The 23,143-nt window shown below is 39.5% G+C and overlaps 1 protein-coding gene across 1 annotated transcript in view; it reads right to left on the bottom strand.

Annotated features, from left to right (window-relative positions):
* Window positions 1-1,423: 1,423 nt before the first annotated feature.
* The window catches only part of ASPG (asparaginase), a gene marked incomplete at its 5' end in the record, with an annotated part of 44,203 nt that continues 22,483 nt past the window's right edge, over window positions 1,424-23,143 (bottom strand). The window contains 8 exons of the mRNA XM_082283022.1: window positions 1,424-1,558; window positions 3,142-3,200; window positions 3,518-3,617; window positions 9,576-9,662; window positions 15,960-16,123; window positions 16,973-17,068; window positions 18,130-18,249; window positions 21,273-21,386. Of these exons, the coding sequence (XP_082139148.1) occupies window positions 3,147-3,200; window positions 3,518-3,617; window positions 9,576-9,662; window positions 15,960-16,123; window positions 16,973-17,068; window positions 18,130-18,249; window positions 21,273-21,386 (735 nt within the window). The 3' untranslated portion in view covers window positions 1,424-1,558; window positions 3,142-3,146. The remainder of the gene's footprint in view (window positions 1,559-3,141; window positions 3,201-3,517; window positions 3,618-9,575; window positions 9,663-15,959; window positions 16,124-16,972; window positions 17,069-18,129; window positions 18,250-21,272; window positions 21,387-23,143) is intronic.

Genomic DNA, 23,143 nt, shown 5'->3' with positions numbered 1-23,143 from the left:
AGAGAAAATATTACAATGCCAAGAAAGTCACTTGTAAAGAAGATTATACAGGGATTGCCTGGTTCAGTGCATCAACACTTAGACTATTGATGAGGCAAGATAATAATTCTGAACACCATAGGAAGAAGAGTCTGTGCATGATTTTACTCCTGATTGTAAAAATTTTCACAAACATTTGCTACATACATCATCAACTTTAAGTATTTACACATAAGACACCAAAAAACATGACAAATTTGATGCCTGATTTTTGATGGTAGATCTCATTTACTTAATTCTGTATTCACTTTACTCAATCTAAAGCATGTTCATTGCTATGTAATATCAATAATTTAATAATGAGACAGCACAGTTGTAATTTTTGTGACCATAGTGAAGACGTGCACAACTGTTCACATTAATCAGGCATTTTTATGGTTTTGTTTTGAACTGCAGTGTATACAGCATTTTCTCAGACTACGTGCACAGTTCCCTTGTTTTAGTGTGATCTGATTTGCAGTATACCTTGGGAATCTTTTAATACTAGCAGGCTCAGCAAGTAGTCCTTGCAGCTTTTCTCCATGATAAGAATAGCTGTGGGAAGTTTGAGTAGTATAAAGAGGAAAAAGAAAAAACTATCTGCATTTCAAAGATTCCCTTCAGATGCAGCAGATAGAAAATCCACAGAGTACTGCAGAAGCTGTAGGTGAAATTAAAAGTTGCCATCTCCAATGTATGCATTTGCCTGAAGTATTCCCTCCATTTACATATTCTAGGGCAGACACAGCTGTAAAGATACATATTGCCTTCTTTCTTTAGTCTGAAAGTGTTGGTACTTTAAACTTGGGGTCTGTTAATACTGAGATCCCATTTACAGTCCAAAGAATTACGTGTCTAGCATGTAGCAATCTTGATTATATTCCGGTCAGGATGTGGGAAAGATGCTATTAGAAACAAAACAATCAATTCACTCAGGCAGTCCCACAAACATGCTTTATGGCATCTGCCTCCTACTCATTTCAAGTGAGGGTTTATAGTGACACATTGGTGAAGATTAGTACACAACTGCAGGCAGATGCCCATGACTGATTCAATTGTTTGCACTGACACTCACAATTGCTCTAATTGCAACTGGAGTGATAAAAGTCATTGCAAAAAAACAGACCAAGTGAAATCAACATTGTTCCTCAGAGATTTTATTAGTTGAAACCCAGAAATGCACAATCCACTGTTTTTCCTTGGTATGAATTCACCACAGCATTTCCATTTGCTATGCCTGCAATACTGTCCTCACTGGTTTAATGCAAGAACATTCAAAAGGCCTCTTTAAAATCAGAACTTGTAACAGAACAGCCTCACTTGTTTAGAAGCATTTCTTTCCAAAAAGTGATTAAAAAATAAAGGCAGCCAATAATTTTTAGATAATCAATGTGATCTTAAATAAAGAATCTTTCTAAGCTGTAGCTTTCCTGTATGCCCCAAGCAGCACTACCATTGTTCCTGTTAAGCCATAATGGCTTAACACCATGAATGTTTCAAGCTGGTATTCCTGATGAGGAGTGACCATCTTCTACAGCCTCTGGAGAAAGAGAAAATGATGTTTAGAACTAGGCAGTATCCAAAACCTTCCTGAGAACAAATTACCCTGTAGCCTGCCAAGCCAGTTCTCACACGGTGCTGAAGACTTCCTTCAGACCGCCTACACTATTGATGGCTCAGTCCAAAGGAATTATGAGGTGATCCATGGACAAGTTGAGGATTTAACACACTCACTCCCCACTTAAAAAAGAAAAGCAATTTTTGCAGACCTATTTCAATAAAAATGGAAATCCCTTTGCAGCATAACTCACATTCTAAAGGTATTTTAGCATTGCCATCCTGACCGCTGGAAAACTTCCATTTAAATGCTCAAGACTGTGATTGTATCTAATCCTTTTATATCAGGTAAAATCAAAGAAAACCCCAAAACTTTGAAGGAAAGCAAAAAAATCTGCCTGATTGTGTCCTTCGTTCATTTAAACCAGTCTAGAGTGAATCAATCCAACTGCAGTCCCCACTAACATCTCTCAAATGGGAAACACAAGTGGCCAGATAACCATCGATGCAGCAAAACCTTTAACTACATTTTGTGCTAGTTTTAATAAATAAAGGAGATAATCTCCTCCCAATATTTAAATTGGGATTAGACTTGCCAATATATTGTGTTGCATCAGAAAGGAGCTCTGAGAAATGAAAGGCAAGTGTTTCAAATGCTTCCAGTTACAGCACAGCACTGGAGAAGGTCAAATGCCCAAACAAGTTCCCTATAGAGAAACTTGTCAGATCCAATGCTCTGAACATGAGGCACATGTGCCTCACACGCACAGGGCCAGGGAAACACACCTTGGATGATGGCAGCACAGAAGGGATTCATGTCAGGGACACCCAGGCAGCTGCCTCTGTGGCCTGAGGAAGAGGGAGGCCATGACACTGCCCTGTCCTATGCCCAGAGCTGAAGCAGCCCCTGGGCAGAGCTCTCTGTCACAGAGGTTTCTGCAGTCCTTGTGTGGAGTACAACTAACTCCGGTCTGTGACGAATCTGCCACACGTTTCCCATGGTGGCTGACTATATTACACCAGGAGATTTCTGGTGTAGGGTGCTTCATTGAAAGCCAGAAGGAGAGGGCAGGTGGAAATGCTGCAGGTGGGACAGTGGCCCCTCCTGAATGGCTGTGGTGACTACGCAGCTGTCCTGGGGAAGGGAATGCTCCTGTGCTGGGGGCATGGCACCCTGAGAGCCAGGCCTGGCCAACGTGCCTGATAAAAGGCATTTCCTCTCCAATGCAGGCAAGACAGAGGAGCAATTTATTGCAACAGGCCAATGGAACATCACATTGTTGCCCTCGGTGGTTTTCTTTTAGTAGCTCTTACACTCCCAAGTTCAGAACTGCACTGTGGAACGCACAAAAAAGCACTTCCAGGTCCAGGCAGAAATAGTAATAAACATTAGCCCCACTCTACAAAGAAGGATTAAAGTATTCAGAGTCAAATCAGAAACCAAGACAGGGACAGCAGTTGAACCCAGATGTCCCAGGGTGAACCAGGGCTTAAATACAGGATCTCTCTTCATTCCTGTGCTGATCATACATTTCAGCACTCCAGCATTTGAAAACGAAATCTTACCTTTCTTACTGCTTTTGTCTAAGGAAGTCAAGAACCTCCTTCTGTCCTGTAGCCTCTGCCTGTAAGTAGAAACATGAATAAATCCTGCCATCCTGTGCATCAGGACATGCAAATACTCACTTGTGGGAATTAAGACTATGTTACCACAAAATAATTAAAATCCAATTTAAATTTTAATTCCTCTAACATAGATGAGAAAATTCTCACTCCAACTATTTATTACTTCACAACAGCACCAGATTTGCGTTTGTAACAAATTCTAATCCAGTTTAGAGTCCACGATGCAACATGTATTTTTCCCAAATTAATATTATCCAAGAGCATGTGTTATTACTCAGCTAGCACACCAAGGGAGCACAGCTGTATGGACACTTACTACTTGTAGGGGATTCCTGCCATCATAACCAGTTTGCTCCAGGTCTGCACCAGCCAGGTACCAGGCGTACAGCCCATCCATATCGCCTCTAGCTGTAAGGCTGGGAAAAGAATAATTAATATTGGTTCTAAATCTTTCAGTTAATTTCAGGGAGTTCCTGGATCCTGTCAATGAGCTCAGCAGGCAAAAGCTGAACCAGGCTCAACATGGCTGCCAGGGTAGAGAGGTAAGGAACACTATTACAACAGCTTTGAATAGCTGAGCAAGCAAGCAACACAGCTTGATGAATGAGTTCCTTAAATTAATAGGGCTGTGCTATAAGTACTTACAACAGGCTAGTTTCACGTAGTGGGTGTGACTATGACCAAAGGGGAAAAAAAAGTCACGCAGTTTCATATTTCACAACACAATATTTATCTCATGAAATGAGTTGGGGGGAGGGCAATGGCTAAATCAAGATGCAGCTGAGTGAGAGCACAAGCAGATGTACCAGCAACCCATGGGACTTATTTAAAACCACAAAGAAACCCCCTTCACAAGTTTGCATAACTGGGTTTGCTATCAGTAGTTATGACATTAAGTACATTTATGTGATATTATTTGGACAGTAACACAGCTATATTTGTTTTATAAAACAATTTGTAGGATTTAAATGGGCTGTAAGCAAAAAAAAGAAAAAAAGCTTTTTAAAGATGACCTCTCTCTGCCACATGTAACAAGCAATAGGGAGGATCTGAATGAGTCCTATACAAACAAGTGAGTTAAAGTTTCCAGAGGAATGCACACCAGATTATTTCTTTGCACATCTTCTGGTAGTCCCATCCACAATACTTAAGGTTTATTCTTAACTCTCATTTTGGTAAAAGAGCTAAGAGCCTGTATATATGCAAAATCATGCCAGTCTGTACCAAGCCTGAAGACAGGCTGAACTGATGGGAAGGTTGGGAGAATGACCTTCAGTCTTCTCAGGATAGCAGCATCTGTGAAGCTTCAGACCTGAGCTTGCCGTGAGCTTGCAGATTGTTTCAGCAGAACCCTGCTGATAATCTTCAAGTGAGGTTGAATCTCATTAAGAGAGGGGGAACTCTCCCCAACATTATTAAGTTCAGAGTTTGCTGCCTTAACCAGAGCTTGCTGTGGGTGACAGGCACTGTGCTGGCAGCAGGGATGGAGATGGTGATGAGCTCCTGGGGGTGATGACCAAGCCATGCAGACCTGGTGAAGAGTGGAGAAGGCTCAAAGATACAAGGGGCAGTCAGGTAAACTCATGGAAGAAACCATGACAGCAGGGCTGCAACATTCACTTCTCTGCTAGGTGGAAATCACTTCTGTTGTTCATTAAATCGCTTAAGTACCTGAAAATATGTTTTCAGGGGAGTGGAAGCCTTTAATTGCAGCAGTCCCAGAGGCTGGGCACAAAAAGGGAAAGCAGATTGTCTCTGTCTGTGTTCCTCCATGCAACCCCCAGGTGACCTACAGCTGAGGCCTTTGGGGGACAGGGAAGTGGTAGTGGGGTACTAAGAGGTTTAACGGCGCTTCAGTCTGGCATCATGAAGGAAAGGATCAATAAATCATGAATGAAAACTGCCATCACAAAGAAAAAAGGCCCCTCAGAAGCAATAAGGAAACAGAGGAAGGCAGAGGAGGTCCAACAGGAAGCTCAGCGGGAGGTTGGTAAGGAAACTGCAGGAAAGAAATGAGCATTAGTAAAGAAAAAGTGTAAGCATTAGTAAAGCAAAGAAATCGCTTAGCAGCCACTTCTGGAACATCTGAATTATCTTTGTTTACAAAGGCTAATCTCTTGCTGTTAACACTGTAAGGTCACAGGCTAAGGAACAAACAAAAAGCCTACCTAGAGAGTTATGAGCATCACCAGCACTGGACAGGAGAGCACTGTATTTGCCAAACAGAATCTCAACGTTCAGCCATGTGCAAAGCAGAAACCACTTTGGTCAAAGATTTTCAGAAATATTACCAACCTACACACCCAGGGCACCTCAGCTACATCTCTGTAAGCAACAAACAAGGACTGCTGCACTTACTTGAAAATTAACTGCCTAACAGCACCTATTCAGAAAGAGCAATTTAACCCTCACTGCAGAGGTCAAAACTGCGAAGTGGTCTCCTTCCGTGACATTAGAGCAGTCCAAATACACAGAAGTATCTTCAATTTTGCAGCAGCCATTTACCAATCAAGTGAGAACTTTATTCTATGGGTACTGTTCCCAGAGAACAAAAGGTGATGTAGCTTCTGAGAAAATTTAGATACCACTCTAAATAGAAGATACCTACTATTTACTAGATTGATTATCATCAAGAGCACCACAAAACATTTTCTCCAATTCCAGATTCCCCTAGTCAAGCTGTACACATTTGTATTTCCTTTACACACAGTAACTGTACTTGATATACTCAAATATATACAGGGACCTCTCAATTTACACTATTGGGACCATTACTCTGTATTTGTCTCAAATGTATTTATGCCACCAATTCCTACTACAAGTGCAACCTCTAAGCAGTGAGTCCATCACTTTTATATAATGAAATGGAATAAAGATAGCTTCAGTATACACTTAACAGAATGTTGAAAACCTGCTTTGTTGATAAAGAACTATCTAACTCATTTTAGTAAACTCTGATACCTTTGACAGCAGATAATCCCAGGCATCCTGCCTATCAGTACTTTTGCATTCAGAAAAAAATATTATGTATCCAGTTCACAGTTTCAGCAGGGCTAATGTAGCCATGATGATGACAGAGCTAAGATACCAATAATAGTGACAGTGTTCTCTGTGTCTCCCACCACACCAACATCAAGCTGCAATTTAAGGGGTGCTCTGTTACTCTCAGGGGACCAGGAGCAAAGCTTGTCAGGTCTCAGAAGGTTTATAAGGACAAGGGCCAATGCAGTTGTAGATTTGGGAAGTAAAAAGTAAAGTGAAATGACACACTGGAGCTCCCTCCTGCCTCCTCATGTACTAGGATTTCATCTTTCCCAGGGACACAAAGCTGTGCTTTATCAGCAATTCTCCCTTTTCAGTGTCTATATGAAGTAATCAGGAGAGACTTTTTTTTTTCAGGTGTGTCATCACCCGGACAGAAGAGAAAATTTTTTTTCTTCTTTTTGTTTTAAGATGAAGATCCTAAAAAAAAAGAAAAAAAAAAGAAGTCCAGCACAAGGCATGGTTTGCTCTGTCCTGAACACATTTGGGAGTTCTTAGCTTGTATCTCCGCATCTCTCTCAGCTGAGACAGACAGACTTCTTTGAAAGACAGCAGGCAGTAGAAGCTTGGTCCTAATTCCTGCAGAGGCATATTTATTCTTCCTTCCCCAGCCTTACCCCCTGTTTATGTTAAGTTGAAGAGGCATCTTATTCTGAAAGGTGGTGATTTTGAAAGGCTGCATCCCTCTATATCATATCATACCATATCATATCATCTTATGAAGTCTAAGAATATGAAAAAGTAAGCTGTTTTGGCTTCATGCCCCTGTTTAATTCTGTGAACTACAGACTTGAAGTACCTCTATACAAACTTTATTCCTTTAAAAAAAAACTCCACAAATCAACTGTTTACTAACTCCAGAAGCTTTCAGAGTAAGTCTGAGTGTCCCAATTTATCTCATCATGGTTTGGTTTTTCAGACAGATGACAACACTACTGCAATACAAGAAGATATTCTGACATTTTTAACAGATTACTAACACTGAGATCTCATTTTGAAACAAAGCCATGAACCAGATACCAAACATCAACAAAGTGATTCTGAAACCAGACTAACACCTCTCACTTAAAAAAAGACACCAGCAAATGAAACCATGAAAGATTTAATAACTATGTGCATCTCCACTTCCTACACAAGAGTTCCCACTGATACAGTCCAACCCTCAGTTCTGGCTGGTACTCCTTTCCCTCTCAAACATCACCAATGCCAAAGGAACACATTTATTTTCATTTTATCTCCATAATCTTCCAACTGGACTATTCTATTCTATTCTAAAATCATGAGTCTAAACAGAAGGAGGCTGAGGAGACTATTAGAACACAAAAATCACTATTTATGTTCTTTCGTAACAGTCTGTTTGAGGATTGGTCAGTAGCAAAGAGGGAAAACATGCTTATAATTTAATTCAGAGAGAATTGCATGGGAGGAAAAGTTAAGTTAGCTAAGTGCAGGAACACAGAGCTTATCAGAAAGCAAGCAGCTTTATCCTTCTAAACCACAAGAGCTTGACAAATTGCCTTGGTGACAAATTTGGACTGGTAGAAATTGCAGCTCAAGGCACATTAAAAGATAGAAGAAATGCAGGAAAATAGCCCCAGTTAGACAGAGGGGAGATGTTATAAACAGCTGGTTCTACAAGCAGCCTGACCATGTGGACATGTTTACTGCCATGCAGGTGCCAGTGCCTGTAGAGAGAGCTTAAAATAAGGAGTTAAGAGAGAGGACAGAGACATAAGCCAGAACATGCTGGAAAAATGAGTGTATCAGTAAGGTCATCTGAGGACACTGGAGAAGTATCAGAGACATTTTGGCAAGAGGACAAACACCAGCACCTCAGATTTAGTAACTTTTAGGTATCTGAATAACGCTCTGTGGAGTAAGTCCACCTTGTTAGCAATGACTATGCCAGGCCCTCTAAAACAGCAGAGCAGAGGAAGAGCTTCAGCTCTGCAGGAGCAGGGTAGGAACAGCCACTTCAGCACTGTCTCAAAGCCTGACCTCTGCCTGGTTCTGCTCCTGGTACAGGCCATGCATCCTCCCCTCAAGCAGATCCAGGTGCACAATGATCCCTACAAAGCTGTAACAAACTGCATGAGAACCACATTTTGTTATTTTGTTTGAAGTACCATTTTTCTCTTCCTGAATTTTTCTTCTTTTTTTGGACATATTACTGCCAGGTCAGCTAGCCAAACTGGTTCTGCATGTGCCACCAGGACTAAGCAAGGGGCCAATTTATTTGTAGAAGAATGTCATTCCCTAAACCACTCCTCTTGCCTTTTGGCAGAGGGAAACTGCACAAACTAAGGGTTTAGTTCTGTCCTATCACTTGCAGTGCCCTGGGAAGTGCACATTTTGACTCCATGGTAAAAGCCTTATTACCCAGTCTCCTCTGAGCATGTTATGACAATGGAAATACTCCAGCTAGTGTTCCTTAATTCCAGAATTATTCAAAGGACAGAGTCCAGTCTCTACATAGAACACACATAAGCTTTACCTTGACCTTGTTTTGTAGACATTATACAGCACTGGCTGGTCCCTGCAAGTCTCATGGTTTCCTGCCAAGTCCTGATATAAAGGTCAGTACTCAGGGGTTTTTTGTTTGTTTTTCAAAAGAGAGAAGAGGAAATGAAGCAAAAACTACAAGTAATTTTCAGATATACATGAACCTTCTCACAATTTTCAGAGTAATTTGTAATTCAGGACCAGTACTGGAAAAAATGAAATCTAACATCTATTTCTTTTTATAATACATATCCACATCATTATATATTGAAAGCAAGTTTATTCAAACCAGCTCTAAGAGAATTATATCCTCTTAAAATTAAATATAGTGATGGTGAGCAGCTGTTCACAACAAAATCAAATCTGTCTATTTGATTTAGTTATTTTTAAGAACAATACTATACACTAGTTACAGTAGAAGCCATTCCAATATAAGTGAAAAGTGGACTTTATAACAATAAAAATGATGCATTTTGTGCAGCTTTATTTTTAAGAGAGATGTTACAAAATCATACCTTGAACATCTTCTTTTCACCACTCCTCAGTAAAAGACTTTGGGAAAAAATGGGGTATATATTTGCTTCCAGCTCACTTATCCCCACAATTCTCTCTACTTTGGAACTCTCTTGACTTATTGGTGCTTTGAAACAGAGTTGATTCTTAATTTCATCACTTCACTTGTTGCCTTACTATTCATCTAGCACAGAAAGAGCCACCTCATGTGCCAGGGACCCAACTGTTTATTGAAAGCTCTCCATTTTTGAGTCTCCTCTAAAAAACCATGCCTCTCCACACCATTTTAGGGCCACCTCACCATATATCACATTTACCTGCAGAGTGTTGTTCCAACGTCCTCCAAGTCATGGCTTGAAAGGTGTGCTCCTGTTTCTCGTAACAAGTTAATCACTGGTATGTGCCTTTATGAAAAGAATAGAAAAAAAAAAAGAGAAAGTGACTTGACCTGGAGGGGCTTTTCCCCCCCTGAATCCAGCATTGTCATATACACAAACAGTCAGTGAAAGTTCTTACATTCTATTTTCCACAATCACAGAATCAATGAATCTTTTCCAAGGTGACAGATGCAGTAAACAGAGCTTCCCTCCCTCTCAAAAACTCATTCACACACTAAGCCCAAGGAAGTGTTAAGTTCAGCTCTAAAAATGAAAGGGATGCATACCCTTCTCTTCCAAGAATTCTTAGTATGTTTACCTTAGTGCTAGGTTAATTTAACACTAGAAATATTAGTAACTGAAATACATGCAAACAGGGAGAATATTTATTACATAGCATCATTCCTGTATTTTAGAGAATACAATGCACATATATATCAGAATTAAATAAAACATTATGTCTTGCAGATAAACAATGAATATGTTAATGGAGAAGCTCATCGGATTTTTAGGGCTTCAAAATGATGGTAAGAATTCTTATGAACCTCTGTCAAAAGTACATATTTTCCTAACTTCCTCCTCCCAACACTTTTATTATTTGTTTCTACCTGGAGACTTTAGGAGGTCTTTCCTTGTCCTTTATCCTTTGAGATAACGGGGCAACTAGCACTACCAGGCAACACCTACACCTTAGTTAGATGCTCAAGAAACTCTATGGAAAGGCTGCTCTCTAAAGGTACTGTTGTGGGTAGAAAATAACATGACAAGTTAAAAATCTGTAAAATACATTTTTCATAACCAACCTAGTGGAAGGTTTAGAACTAGGTTTGAAAAGGAGACAACAGAGTGCTCCTCTGCTAAACAACTGATACCGTTTACAAATTAAGCTCCAGAAGAAGCATGATGACCCAGTAGATCAGGAATAGTTTCATAATTCCTATTTTAAGTTGCTACACTATAACACTTCAAAATAAAGAGGTAGGCTTATAATTTAACAGGAAACATATGAGCTTTTCCAACCCATTACCTAAAAGATCATCTGTTGTAATTAAAAATAAAAAAATAAACTCCCATACACTTTCTGCTTAATCAGTTGTTGGTAGCCATGGGCCTTTCCCTTTTTGAATTGGACTAAACTACTTATCTAATCCCTCTGCTTCTTTTTAGGAAACTCCGTCTTCAACCAGAAGTTACTATACAGTTATCCATATAAAGCCTCTGTAAGCTTATATGTTTCATATAAGATCTTAAGTTTCTCAACTAACTAAAGAACTGTACACATACTGTGGGAATCACCTTGCTTTTCCAAACACAGGTTATTGACCCTAGGAGACAGATTTTTTTTTTTTAATTATACTTTGTTCCAATTGACAGCCAAAAAAAAATATATATTCTTACTTTGCTTCATAGCAAAGCACTGCTGGAACAGCACATGCCTCAAGTTTGTTCAGTTATCTAAAATATTTTCTCAGGTGGGTCCCTTATGACGTGGCTCGTCATCCACAAGCATCTCCTTGAGCCAGCAAATAATGGCATGGTTTCCTACTTTTCAATCTGTGGTGAAGAATGAATTCTACATGTATGAATTTTTTAATTCTTAGTCTTAAGCCAAACAGTAATTAGCAGAAATGAAATTTGACCTGAAATATATTAATGTAGAACATGTCTGTTCACTCTCACTGGGTACTGAACATAACATGGGGAGTGTCTGTTTACTGTCCAAGGACTGCCCTGGAGTATTCCTCATTTCCCACCTTATATGGGAAATCACAGCATGAAATGAGCACTTTTTAAAAATAAAAGCTTTGCTATGGGACAGCACTAAAAGATAAAAGGCTGCAAAGCATTTAATGTTGTGTGGTATCTTCCCTCAATGTGACCCCCTATGAGGTCTGTATCTCTGGATACCAGCAAAAAGCCGGGTTTTCTCTTCCTGTTGTAACTATTTACTTCTTACTGGTAGGAAGATTCTCTCCACAATGCCCTTCACATCCCACTCACACCACACAGCTATTACTGCTCTGAGTGGGACTCTGTAAATCTTTGGTATAGACAGATTCAGGATTATTTACCCAACTCAATTAATACAGCAAATTTAAACAAGGAAAAAAAAAAAAGTGGCTTGAAATAAATTAAATTTGTAAGCATTGTAACTGATAGTGTTTACAATAAATGCTTACAATAAAGCATTTCTAAACAGAAGTACAATGTCCTGATGAGCCATTCAAAGTCACATTTCTTGGTACAGTGGGAAGAAGTGCTGTGCACTACTGCTTGTTAAAGACAGGGCAAGGGAGAGGAAAAGTAGGGACAAAGAGTAATGCAAAGTTTAAAAGTGTCAGATTTAGTGCTGTGGCTATGAAGTGCAGATCAGTCCAAGAAAGCAAACAGACCACCTCTGACATTCCCACCACTCAACATGGAAACTATGTGGGAGGCAAGTCGCACTGCAGCTTGTTCCTACTTGCACCCAAACGCCATCTACATTCTGAACAAACTTAAGCCTTCTCCAGAGCACCACTTCTGCTGTCTTGTACCTACCACAAGGGCAATATTCGTATCTCAAGAGGCTGGCTGTGAATTTTCTGATACTGTTATGTCTTAGGCACATGAGAGGTATTTGTCTTTAGAAATTGTTTCTTTAAGTGCTGCTCTCCTGTGGCTTTACAAAATCCTCATAAGGGTTACAGCTGAGCTGATCTGAAGTTCAGGTGATGTCATGAGCCACAAACTTCTTGGGAATGGCTCAAACGCAACTGCTGTTCTAAGGTGACAGCACGAAACAAGAGCAGAGGAACTGCTGGACAGTCAAAGCTCAAGGTGCAGAGGGATGGCAACATCCCCATGTCAGCCCTGGCTTGCACAGCTCTGTGCCCAGTCTAGCCCCACCTGATAAGCATTGTCACCTGTGAGCTGTTCCTGACCCTCCCTTTTCCTAGTGTGTTCTGTCACCAAACTGTGGCTCTTGGTCAGACACAGGCTGTAGAAATAATATTATTCTGCATATGTTACTTGAGATAGCCTTTTGATAGTATCAGTTATTCATTCCTCTCTGAAGGAAAAAACAAATAGACAAAAGGTGTTTCTAGTGTCTCCTACCTGCTAAGTTCCATTGTTGATAGCACTGGACATTAAAACTTGAGTATATACTAATGTTTTAATATATTAATAGCAGAACATCTGAAATGGTGCAGTCTTCAATGTTCAGCACTATGAGCAAAGTTTGAGTTCCAGGTAAAGACATCCATACTCTTACCAGTTCATGAGGGCTCTGGATTCACAGGAATCCAAATTCTGTACAGTATATCATCCCAGGCCCTCACCTGGCAGACACTTATTAAAAGTGAATCAACTTCAAAAGGGATGAATCATACATGTGAAATTAACACACATGTAAGAGTTTGCAGGATTGGGGCCTTAGGGTGCACACCTTCCACCAACTCTCTTTAAAGAAATGCAGGTGTAATGTATATCCAAACTTGACTTGCTTCATTCTTTTTCATGCTTGCTCCCCTAGCAACCAGAATGGTTATGGCAGAATCAGCTTAGTTTCACTTGTTCGGTTTTCTGCATGGTATCAGTGGGAATTTCATGCTCAAACACTGTAAGACAGGCTTCAGTGTGCTTTTTGGAGTCAGTGGTGGTTAGATTTTCTCTCTGCCTTAGATTTCCTGAAGTAATGTAAATGTAACCTTGCAAAATATCAAGTATTTAAATTCATATTTACGTGGGAGGTAATTTTACTACCTCTAATCTGATGTTCTCACAGCACTGTATGAGCAACTCCCCATTTTCAACCTTTTACCACTGTTCTACAAGTAAATGGAAGCACTTTTACTACTTAAAATATACACAATTTTTATTCAAGACATTTTCCTACTTAGAGAGTTTCTATTATTAAAAGAATATTATTCTATTGTTTTGAAAATGAATTATCCCTTGAGGGTGCTGTAAGAAATTAAAGGAATGCTACTTATTTTGATATGTCAAGCAACTGGCCTAAATTAACAGTGGTCTGTTTAGCTTCATGCATAAAGCGAGTGAGACTACAGGCAAATTGCAGAGTTACAAATGAAAAAGCGGAAATGCAGTAGTTTATTTCTTGTTTAGAAAGAAACAAAGAAAGAGGCACTTCGAGTCAAAAAATTTAAGAGACTATTATTGACATAAATCAAGTCACTGATCTATCACTTGACAGTGCTATGTGAAGAAGCTTTTATGAAGAGACATAACTCCTGATCATCTTTACAAATTATTAAATGGAAGAGAGAAATCAGTCATCATTATATAGGTTTGCATGCTGGTTAAAAGGCAAGCCACCGAGAAATGTAACATAAAAAGACTGGAAGAAAGCTATTTTTAAGATGAGTGGATACTGTATTGCAGTTAAATGCCAATTAAACAAATATTAATTCTCAGAAAATGGGATTAAGCTGATGCAATGATCAGTAAAATTGAGAGAGTTACAATATTAAACAGTTTCAGGCGTTGACTACTCATTATCATCAGTTTTCCCCCCCACCTCTTTCCTCTCTGCCACTTTCTATCAGGATAATCTCTTCACTTTCAGCTTGCAAGTGTTTAATAAATAGAATTTAAATACTTGTGTAGCAGAAATCTTTTTAGTGGGTATCTAATTGCACACATATACAGATGTCTGCTCCTTAGCATTCTCCTTTATATGCTTACCAGTATGAAATGCAGTATGAGTACACAGCAGATCATAAATACACATTTATGAGATTAGTTCTAAGTCAACTCTTCCTCTCATTCCAACAGTAGAAACAAAAAGAGAAACTGAAAATGGTTATGGTGCAGTTTCCTTTTACAATTCCCTGCATCAAAATGGGTGTGCAGTTTTAAAGAGCTTAAGAGTCATAGTAGGAGTCTAATATAGGAGTGGCAATTCTAAGGAATCCAAACAACAAGCTCATGTGAAATTCCTCAGGCGGTAGATGGGTGTGGTAAAAAAAGTAGGTGCCTGATTTGCAGGAACATCTAATAGTATCTAATGCTTTAGCATTTTCTCACTTTGGACCAGAGCCACCTCTATTCATCTCCGAGGTTATTTGTTTGATTTGCTGTTGGGCTTGTTTTTGCTTTAAGTCTGCAGAGCTTATATATTCATGAGGTAAAGCAACAGCCACAAAGCCGTTCGGGACCATGCAGGAGGAATGGCAATAGCACAGCGTGGCCACGCTGGACTCCAGGTCTCACAGTCAGAGTGCCTGGGGAGTTTTCTACATCTGGTCTTTGAGACAGAAGAAGCCTTCAAGTTATTCCTGCAGCTCATGGTAATCTAGGACTGTCAGACCTCCCAGGGAGCTGACTCCAGCTTGACAGACCAGGTGAACCTGTCAACATTAGAAAGCTGTAGGAATATTTGGGGACATTCATCCATGAAGACCATGAAAATTCAATCACTCCAAGCTCCTTTACAGAAAAAAAATGGCTTTTCTCAATACAGACTGAATATGAGATACAGAGCTGAAAGTGGATCAAAGACAATGAGAGATTATGGTGTGCAGCTTCTAACACGCTGGAAGACCAATGGCTCTATGAATCCCCAGGCTACACAAACTAAATCTTAAAAAATTAAATTCTGATGACTGATAACTTTTATATTCTGTGCTATGGCCATTCCTTAGGACTATACAACATGGAAGAGACCAGTAAAGTGCAAGTCCATGACTACCATTCAAGAACTGCTGACATTCATAACAGCAGGAAGAGGAAATCCACAAAGCAGGCAGAGCCATGCAACCATCCCATATAATTATGAGTGGGTGGAAGGGAAAAATCAAAAAACCAGTCATCCAGCAAGAGACTCAGGAAAGCACTGGTGGAAGGGGAAGATTAAAACATGTCAACCTACCGGTATATTTTGTGCCAACTGAAACAGTCTGGTCTTGATGAGAAAGGGAAGGGCAGAAAAAAACCAGACAGCCCATGGTCCTGCACTCTCACTTCTGACAGTCAAAAGGAGTGATCAGTTTGGCTCTGTTTAATAAGGAAGCTTCAGAATAAAGAGTGGATCCTTGAAATTATGGACAAAGCCTTGGCAGGAGGACAGCAATAATTACCTTATGCTAAAATTCTGCATGCATACCAAGTTGTTTGCTTTCATTCCACATTATTTTAAAAAATCTTTTCATTTAGGCTAGTCACATCCTTTGAAATAAGCTGATATGTGTTATTTTAACTGCTGTAATTTACACATGACTGCTGAGACAAGACAAGACCAGGACACAGGATGGATGGGCTTGAAATCCAAAATGATAGAAGGTTTATAAACTTTATATAGAGCAGTACATAAATTGTTACCTGAACTTGATTGCATTCATCAGTGGGGTAGATCCATATCTGTCTCTGGCATAAACAGTCGCACCAGACGTCAACAAATACTCAACTAAGGGCAGATGCCCTTCAGAGGCTGCAATGTGGAGTGGAGTTCGGCCATCGTAGTCTCCACAGCTCAGGTTTCCACCCTACAAAAAGACATATTCTTCACATGCCAAAAAGATAATGGCTGTACATTAAGTTGTTGCAAACGTCACACAGTGCATGTATAATTCTGCCACCAAATTGTTAAGCTTGTCAAACTTAAAGTTTATCTTGCAGCATTGTTTTAGTGCCAATAAAGATATTTATTCCACCTCCTGCATGTTCCCCACTGGGATATGCTCTTTATTACAGCACACCATACAGCAGCTTTGTGCCCACAAACTGCTAATTTTTCTTGTCTTAGTTAATTCTTACTTTCAAGATATATTTATCCTTTCTTGAGGCCCATTACCAAAATCTCAATAGTAGGGTAAACCAAGGCAAAGAGGTGAAAGAAAAAAAAGATATGACAGGGAAATGCCTGTTTCTTCTTCAGGTATAACCGAAGTTAGAGCTTTGAGGAGAGCCAGAAATCCTGAATTAGAACCGCACTGTGTTTTGCTTAAATATAATTTTCAAGTTCTTTTTTTTAATCCTGACAGATTTACATCCAAAAGGTGGATACTATGAATATGCATAAAGAAAGTTAAATGAAGAGAAAGCAGCACAAATCATTTTAAAATGTTCCAAAGTTAGCAGATATGAACTTGCATTTTAATCTACCTGTATTTTCACAGTTCAAAAGAAAATGTAAACAGCTGAAAACCAGAGAGGAAAAAGAGCACACCAGTTCTGAAAGACAAAGACCAAGAAGTCCAGAAACCACTTGTAACAGTCATAGCACCTTGACTCTAAAACTTAGGTTGTCACTTTCCATGAGCATGGCTTCCTAACATCAATTATAGCTCTTTTTAAAAATTAATGTTTTGTACACACTGTTCATTTTACATTACCATTTCTGCTATGGCTCTTAGTGCATCTATGTCACCCAGTTTCGCTGCAGCACAAGCCAAAGGTGGAATTAATGCATCTCGTACAGCTTCTAACTCCTGAGAAACAAATAAAATTAAACATTTAATATCAGCCTCACCTCTAATGTGATTGACACCCAAGTCGTAAAAACACTGCCCTTGCTTTTATGTAAAGTTTCCAAATTAGTCATTTGGATATTTAGAAATGGTAGCATTTAGTTCTTGGAAGGAAAGAAGTCTCATGTTTGTTTTACACTTTGTCAGTCTCACATCCGTAAGATTTATATTCCTCCCTGGCAACACTACAAGTACCTGATATCTTTATAAACCATTTAAGGTGCACACACTAATTGCCATCTCTGTACTGCCATAGCTACACACCAGCACAGTAAGAGAAACAGCATTGGTAGGAGTTGGAAAAGACCATATAGTCCGTTATCCCCAAGACTGGATCAGTTTTATTAATGTGATTCCTCAGATATTTGTGTAACCTGTACTTTCAAACCTACACTGACAAGCCTCGTAGGCCCCCTGAATATTCTCCCATTCCTCATGCGTATTAAAGAACTAAAGAATACATTCAGTATTCATTAGTTAATAAAAATCCCATCTTGCCTGAACCAAATTCAAGAGGAAAGGGAACATCTGTACAACCAGTACTGTATTGTCTAATTTATATTTCTATTATATTTTTTAATTGGGAGGGACTAATACTAAACACCACAAATTACACTTGTTTAATGCTTCCTTAGTATCAGCCTTCTATGACTGCATGTACAATTAAGCTGTTTTACCCATTATTATTTGGATTGCTCCAAACTGTCAATACATTTGACCACAAAAATATAAAGCAATTCTTCATATCATTGATACCCTGAATTACAGCATCTGTCTGAGGCTTGTTATTGCAACCAGCCAGCCAAGAAAATAAACCCAAGATGGGGCTACAAAAAGGGGGAAAAAAAAAGTTAGTAAGTTTTTAATTAAAAACATTTTAGTTATATGATTGTCATTGTGTTCCTTCTCCCTAACTCCATATTCCGATTTTCTTTCAGCTTTGCTGTTCGTCTTTAATCTAGGCTCATTTAACTTAGTTTACAGCTTTACATGATATTAATTTTAAATATTTAAGTATATACCTCCTTGCTGCTGATACTTAGAGATTTGGCAATCACTTGAATAAACTTGCTATCTCTCAAAGAGATCTTGGCTCCTGTGGGTACAACAGTCATTTCTCCTCTTAGATTCTCACTCAGCATCTGAAAAGCAAGCAATCAAACCCTTTGTTAGCAGAGGAAAAATATGGTGGTAGTCTAATAAAAAAACCTTAGAATCAAGTTAGAAAATTGTTTGGAGGAATTATGGAAACTAATTGAATGCAGACAAAAGATTAAAGAAACAGTTACTGTCCCATGCAGACTGCACGTTTTAAAAGACAAAGGAGGGAGAGAGACAGGCAAACAAAACTTTCTTCCAAAGAAAAAAAAAAAACAAAAACAAAAAACAAAAAACCAAAATAAGCACGTAACACCCCAATTTTTAGAATATGTGGACAAAAGTTCCCTAGTGGGGTAAGCTGCAGCCTACTCAAAAACACAAAGATAATGACTAATGAGCAGAGTGAGGCTTAAGACCAGAATATTCTGAAATGCTGCCTTTTGCCAGCATTCACAAACCTCAGGACTCCTACACAGACTGTGTACATAAACCTCAAAACAAAGCCCAGTGCTGCCTGTAGACGGTCATGTATTTCCATGGGTTTTCAAACAGCTCCATCAGCCCTGATTCTGTAAAAATCTGGACATAGATCAAGCTTTGAATGCAGAAAATCTACAGTAGTACCAGTCATTCAGTACCCAAACAGGCATGTAACAGTTTGCAGGATGGGTGCCTCCAATATAACTGGAAAAACAACCAAAATCAAAATGTAAAAAGGTCAGCCAATTCATGTGTACAAAGTACTTGAATAGGGCAATAAAGAAATGAAAACACTCTAAAAAACAGATTCTGGGAAACTTGGAGAACACAGATAGAAGCCAGTCATCAAGAAAAAGCAACTGGTTTCCTCAATTCTGACAATTTTACATACTGGCACTCTTTCATGAAAGGTTGCTGATGCAGCTATAAAGCACATAGTTATTTCAATTAGAATTTTAAAAAGCAGGATTGTGAAAGTTTGCAAGAAACAGATGTGATGTTGGCAGGAGGAATGCCCCAGGTTTACTTATGTCTAGGCATGCCCTTTATTAAAAAACACCCTCCAAGAGCTGACAGTACCATAGCTGTCTGCTGGAAGACTCCCATACCAACTGAGGATACCAACTGCTTTGGCACACTTTTAGAATCTGACACATTGAGATCATTGCTTTACACAGGTAACCTTAGCAATTGGCACCTGTGCTAAATGCACCCAGTGCAAAGCCCTGCGTGCCTTATTCAGTCCTACCAGCTCTTCAGACATTTGTATGTGACTGGGGGCACATTCCTTGCTCTTCATGTTGAAAGAGAATCCTAAAATAACCACGCCAGCTTCAGGAGAGCTTCTGTCTCTTGGGAGACTATTGTTTGGTGATATGTTTAGCTGAAGATATTGCCACAGACAACATATTTCCAGGCTTTCTTCTTCTCCTGGTCTCTATAACTCATTCCTGCCCAGGCAATGCAGCATGCTGTTCCCTTAGTTGTGCCAGCAGAATTGTTTGTGGGTCAGTACAATGAGTCAAATGAGGAAACCAATACTGCATAACTCAAAGAAATTGCAAAAGTTACTTTGTTTTTCAAACCATATAAAGGAGGTCCAGCATATCACCACACAAAAACTGTGTAGCACAATCCAAAGAGCAGCACATGAAACTTCAGAATTATCTTGTGACATGGTACCTGTAACACCTTATCATCAAATTCTCACCTGAGTAAGTCAGCTATCTCACCTCAGCAAACTGGATCTCAAATTAAGTTTTAACTCACACACCGAGGCAAGAAGCCAGCTGAGAAGGTTTCTCCTGTCCCAGGTCAAAAAATCCTCTGTGCAAGAAGATTAAAGCCTGCATTAAAAACAACAAGCTAGTGCGGGTGGCTTCCAGGGTCAGTGAGTGTGCCAAAGGGGTATCAGTGCTGAGCTGGGGTTTCTGAAGTGCAAATGTACAAACACATCCAACACCCCTGCTCCTCACAGCACTGTGTAGCCTGCCAGGCATGTCCTTGCACAGAGCATGTTCCAGGCATCCTCACCAAAGACACACACAGTTCCTCTTCCCATTTCTCAGAGCCAGGGCTTTAGCAAACAACTGCAAGCTCACAGGCTGAAACTGTGTCTAAGCATGGTAAGTGGGACTTCCAGCCACCACACTTAGGATCACAGGTATTCAAATATGTCTGTCTCAAGAGCTGCTACTGGTTGGAAGATGTGGAGCATGAAATAATGATCAGGTTTGTTATAGTTTTAATAAAACCAAAGCACCATCATGAGAGACATGTGCCTACAGTGTTAAGTCTGGGGAATGACTCATCACGATGTCATCTCCCAAAGTGTCAGGATTAAGATTTCGCTACGTAAGGCACAGAAATTCATGCATTCCTGCAGACTGCTGTTCCCTAATTCATAGCTGTATGCTCCTTGTGTAAAAGGAACATGATAAACAGCTAAGTAACTTGCAGGAAAAAAGGCCTTGATTAAGCAACCAATGAACAGTCAGAACATTGCTAAAAGGGCTCTGATTTTAAAAGCAGTTACAACTGGCTCTAGAATAATCCTCTACTTTTTATGTATTATAAAGTGTATCTCCTCTTAGAGAAATAGAATCTAATACTGTTATGAGTAATGCCATAAAGGAAGAGGCTGTAGGCAATATTTATTTTCAGAATAAATATTTAATTTGTGTGAATGAGTCTGGGATGAAATCTTCACCACACTAAGATCAGTGACAAGATCTTTGCTGACTTCAGTAGGGTTGGGATTCTGTCTCCCATAAGAATTTCCACACAGAATTTTCAATACAGAAGTGTCCAAGCTAGACTACTACCATTTAAACACGGCATTTTTATGGCTCAGTGATGGTCTTCACCTGACTTATGCAGAGAATTCTTTTCTCTCCCAATCTTCATACATTTGTTTGCTTAATAGTATTTTCCATAAGAAAAAAAACCACGGGCTGTTCACATTACGGCTCTGGAACCAACTGCTTTTAAATGCAAGAGGGAAGCTCAAGGCATGAAGTTAAGCAGAAGTTAGCACAGTAGATGAGAAACTTAAAGTCTTTCAAGGTCACACTGAAATATTTACCTGCCTCTTCTCCTCCCAGCTAAGGTCTCTCTTGCTGAGCGTGTATGACAGTTTAGTTAGGGCTGCCTCTGGTGTCATATCACCTCCAGGAATTACTCCAGCATCAGCAAGAGTCTGAATAAAAAGGAATAATGATTCTAATTAGCATAGCATTCAGAAATACCTGCACATACAGAGAAGGTGTTTGAAAGAGTAGCTACACAGAATACAGGGTGCAGCCGAGCCTCCACTCTCTTGCTCCTCCTACTGCCACTGTAATTTTTGTACTTTCAGTTATCAAATACCAAGCAAATACTAGAGCAATCTGAATAAAGATGACTTTTACTTTAAATTCCTTTTCATGCAATAACACAGAAGAATTCCACCAAATGCTTGCCACGGTCGCTTACTATGCTAAAAGGGAAAGGTTACAGGTCCGTATCAGCTAACTGCAGAGTTGTCAGATTCCCTTTATTGAAAAGCTGCAGTTACTCTGTTTTAACCTAGTGGCATTTTGAACACTGCCAAGTAGGCTGTTCTCACACAGACATATTTACCATTCTTTTATGGGGCATTGCTTTGGATGAATTCCAGCACTACAGCGTGCTCACAGCGGGAGTGCTTTCAGATTCTTTCAGGCTGCACTAGCAGCGTATGATTTAGAAGACACAACTAAAATACGTAATTTACACAGTTCTGACAAGAACAACTGAAAAAGATGACCTTTTTAACTTATCTTTATGGTAGTTAAAAAAAAATAAACTGTCTGAACAAAAGCAAAAAGAAGAAGCATCTTTGCTACGATCAGCAAGCCTTGTAAGTGTACAAGATAACAAAGACAAAGGAGATTTCAGATCTCTTGTCACTAAACTGTATCTGGGCAAATCACAGATCGCCTTCTTTGCCATAACGTGTTGCCTCACAGTAAAGCAGCTTGAACTAGGTTCTTTACACTGCATTTTACTTTTAAATACCTTGTATACAAACTTCAGCTTCAAAACTTACTGTGGCTTAACTAATATTTTCAGCAAGATACAGAGCCTTAATTAGCTCATTAACCACCTCCGAGAGACTCAGAGTAACATTTTTTAAAGTCCCATGGGAAAACATGTACAGAGAAGGTGAAAAAGTTTCTGTACTGCAGAGCTAACCAAAGAACAGTTAGGGCTTTTTCAGTGGGCTTGTGAAAGAGGAGGAGGAAGGGATTTCCCAGCTTCCTTCCTATACCTAAAGTCCCCTCAATTATAAGTTTCTACTGTGTAGATGGATCAGAGGCCAGACATTCAGTTAATTAAAACAAACACTTCAAGGGAAGCCAGGGACTCAGCTGACCTATGTGACTAGCTCGAATGAGTAAAAACTGGCCCAGCCATGTGCAGAGACCTTTGAAATATTTCATTTAAAGAAAAATCAAAGTAAAATTAACATTACAGCAACTTTACAGCATTCACTTATGATACTTCCTCCACTGAGCAGTTCCTTACGAAAAGGAGAAGGCAGTGAAAGAACAAGCATGAAGTAATTCCGTAGGACTTGGCTTGTTCACCATTCTCCTCAAAAGATGCCAAGAAAACAGCCTCCAACCACTGATGCTGAAGCAACATAGTACAAACCCCATATAAAAAATGGAAGCCAGAAGGGAACACGTTTCCATGCAGCCTTAAAGTGGTTCACTAAGACCTGAGTGGAATCTTTCAATTCAGCGTATCAACAGCCTGGATCAGAGTACAAAAATCCATTTTAGGTGCCTACTTGGAGAATCTTTTAACCAGAGCATAGAAAAAGGGTTTTTTTCCTTATTTCCACACATTTTAGCAGTTCATTTCAAGCAGAAGATCACATAAAACGTAGGCTTCGTTTTCATGTTGTTTTTCAAACATAAATTTGGTGTC

This window comes from Coloeus monedula, assembly GCF_965178545.1.
Source record: "Coloeus monedula genome assembly, chromosome: 6".
Lineage (NCBI taxonomy): Eukaryota > Metazoa > Chordata > Aves > Passeriformes > Corvidae > Coloeus > Coloeus monedula.
This window is presented reverse-complemented; position numbering and strand designations above follow the sequence as displayed.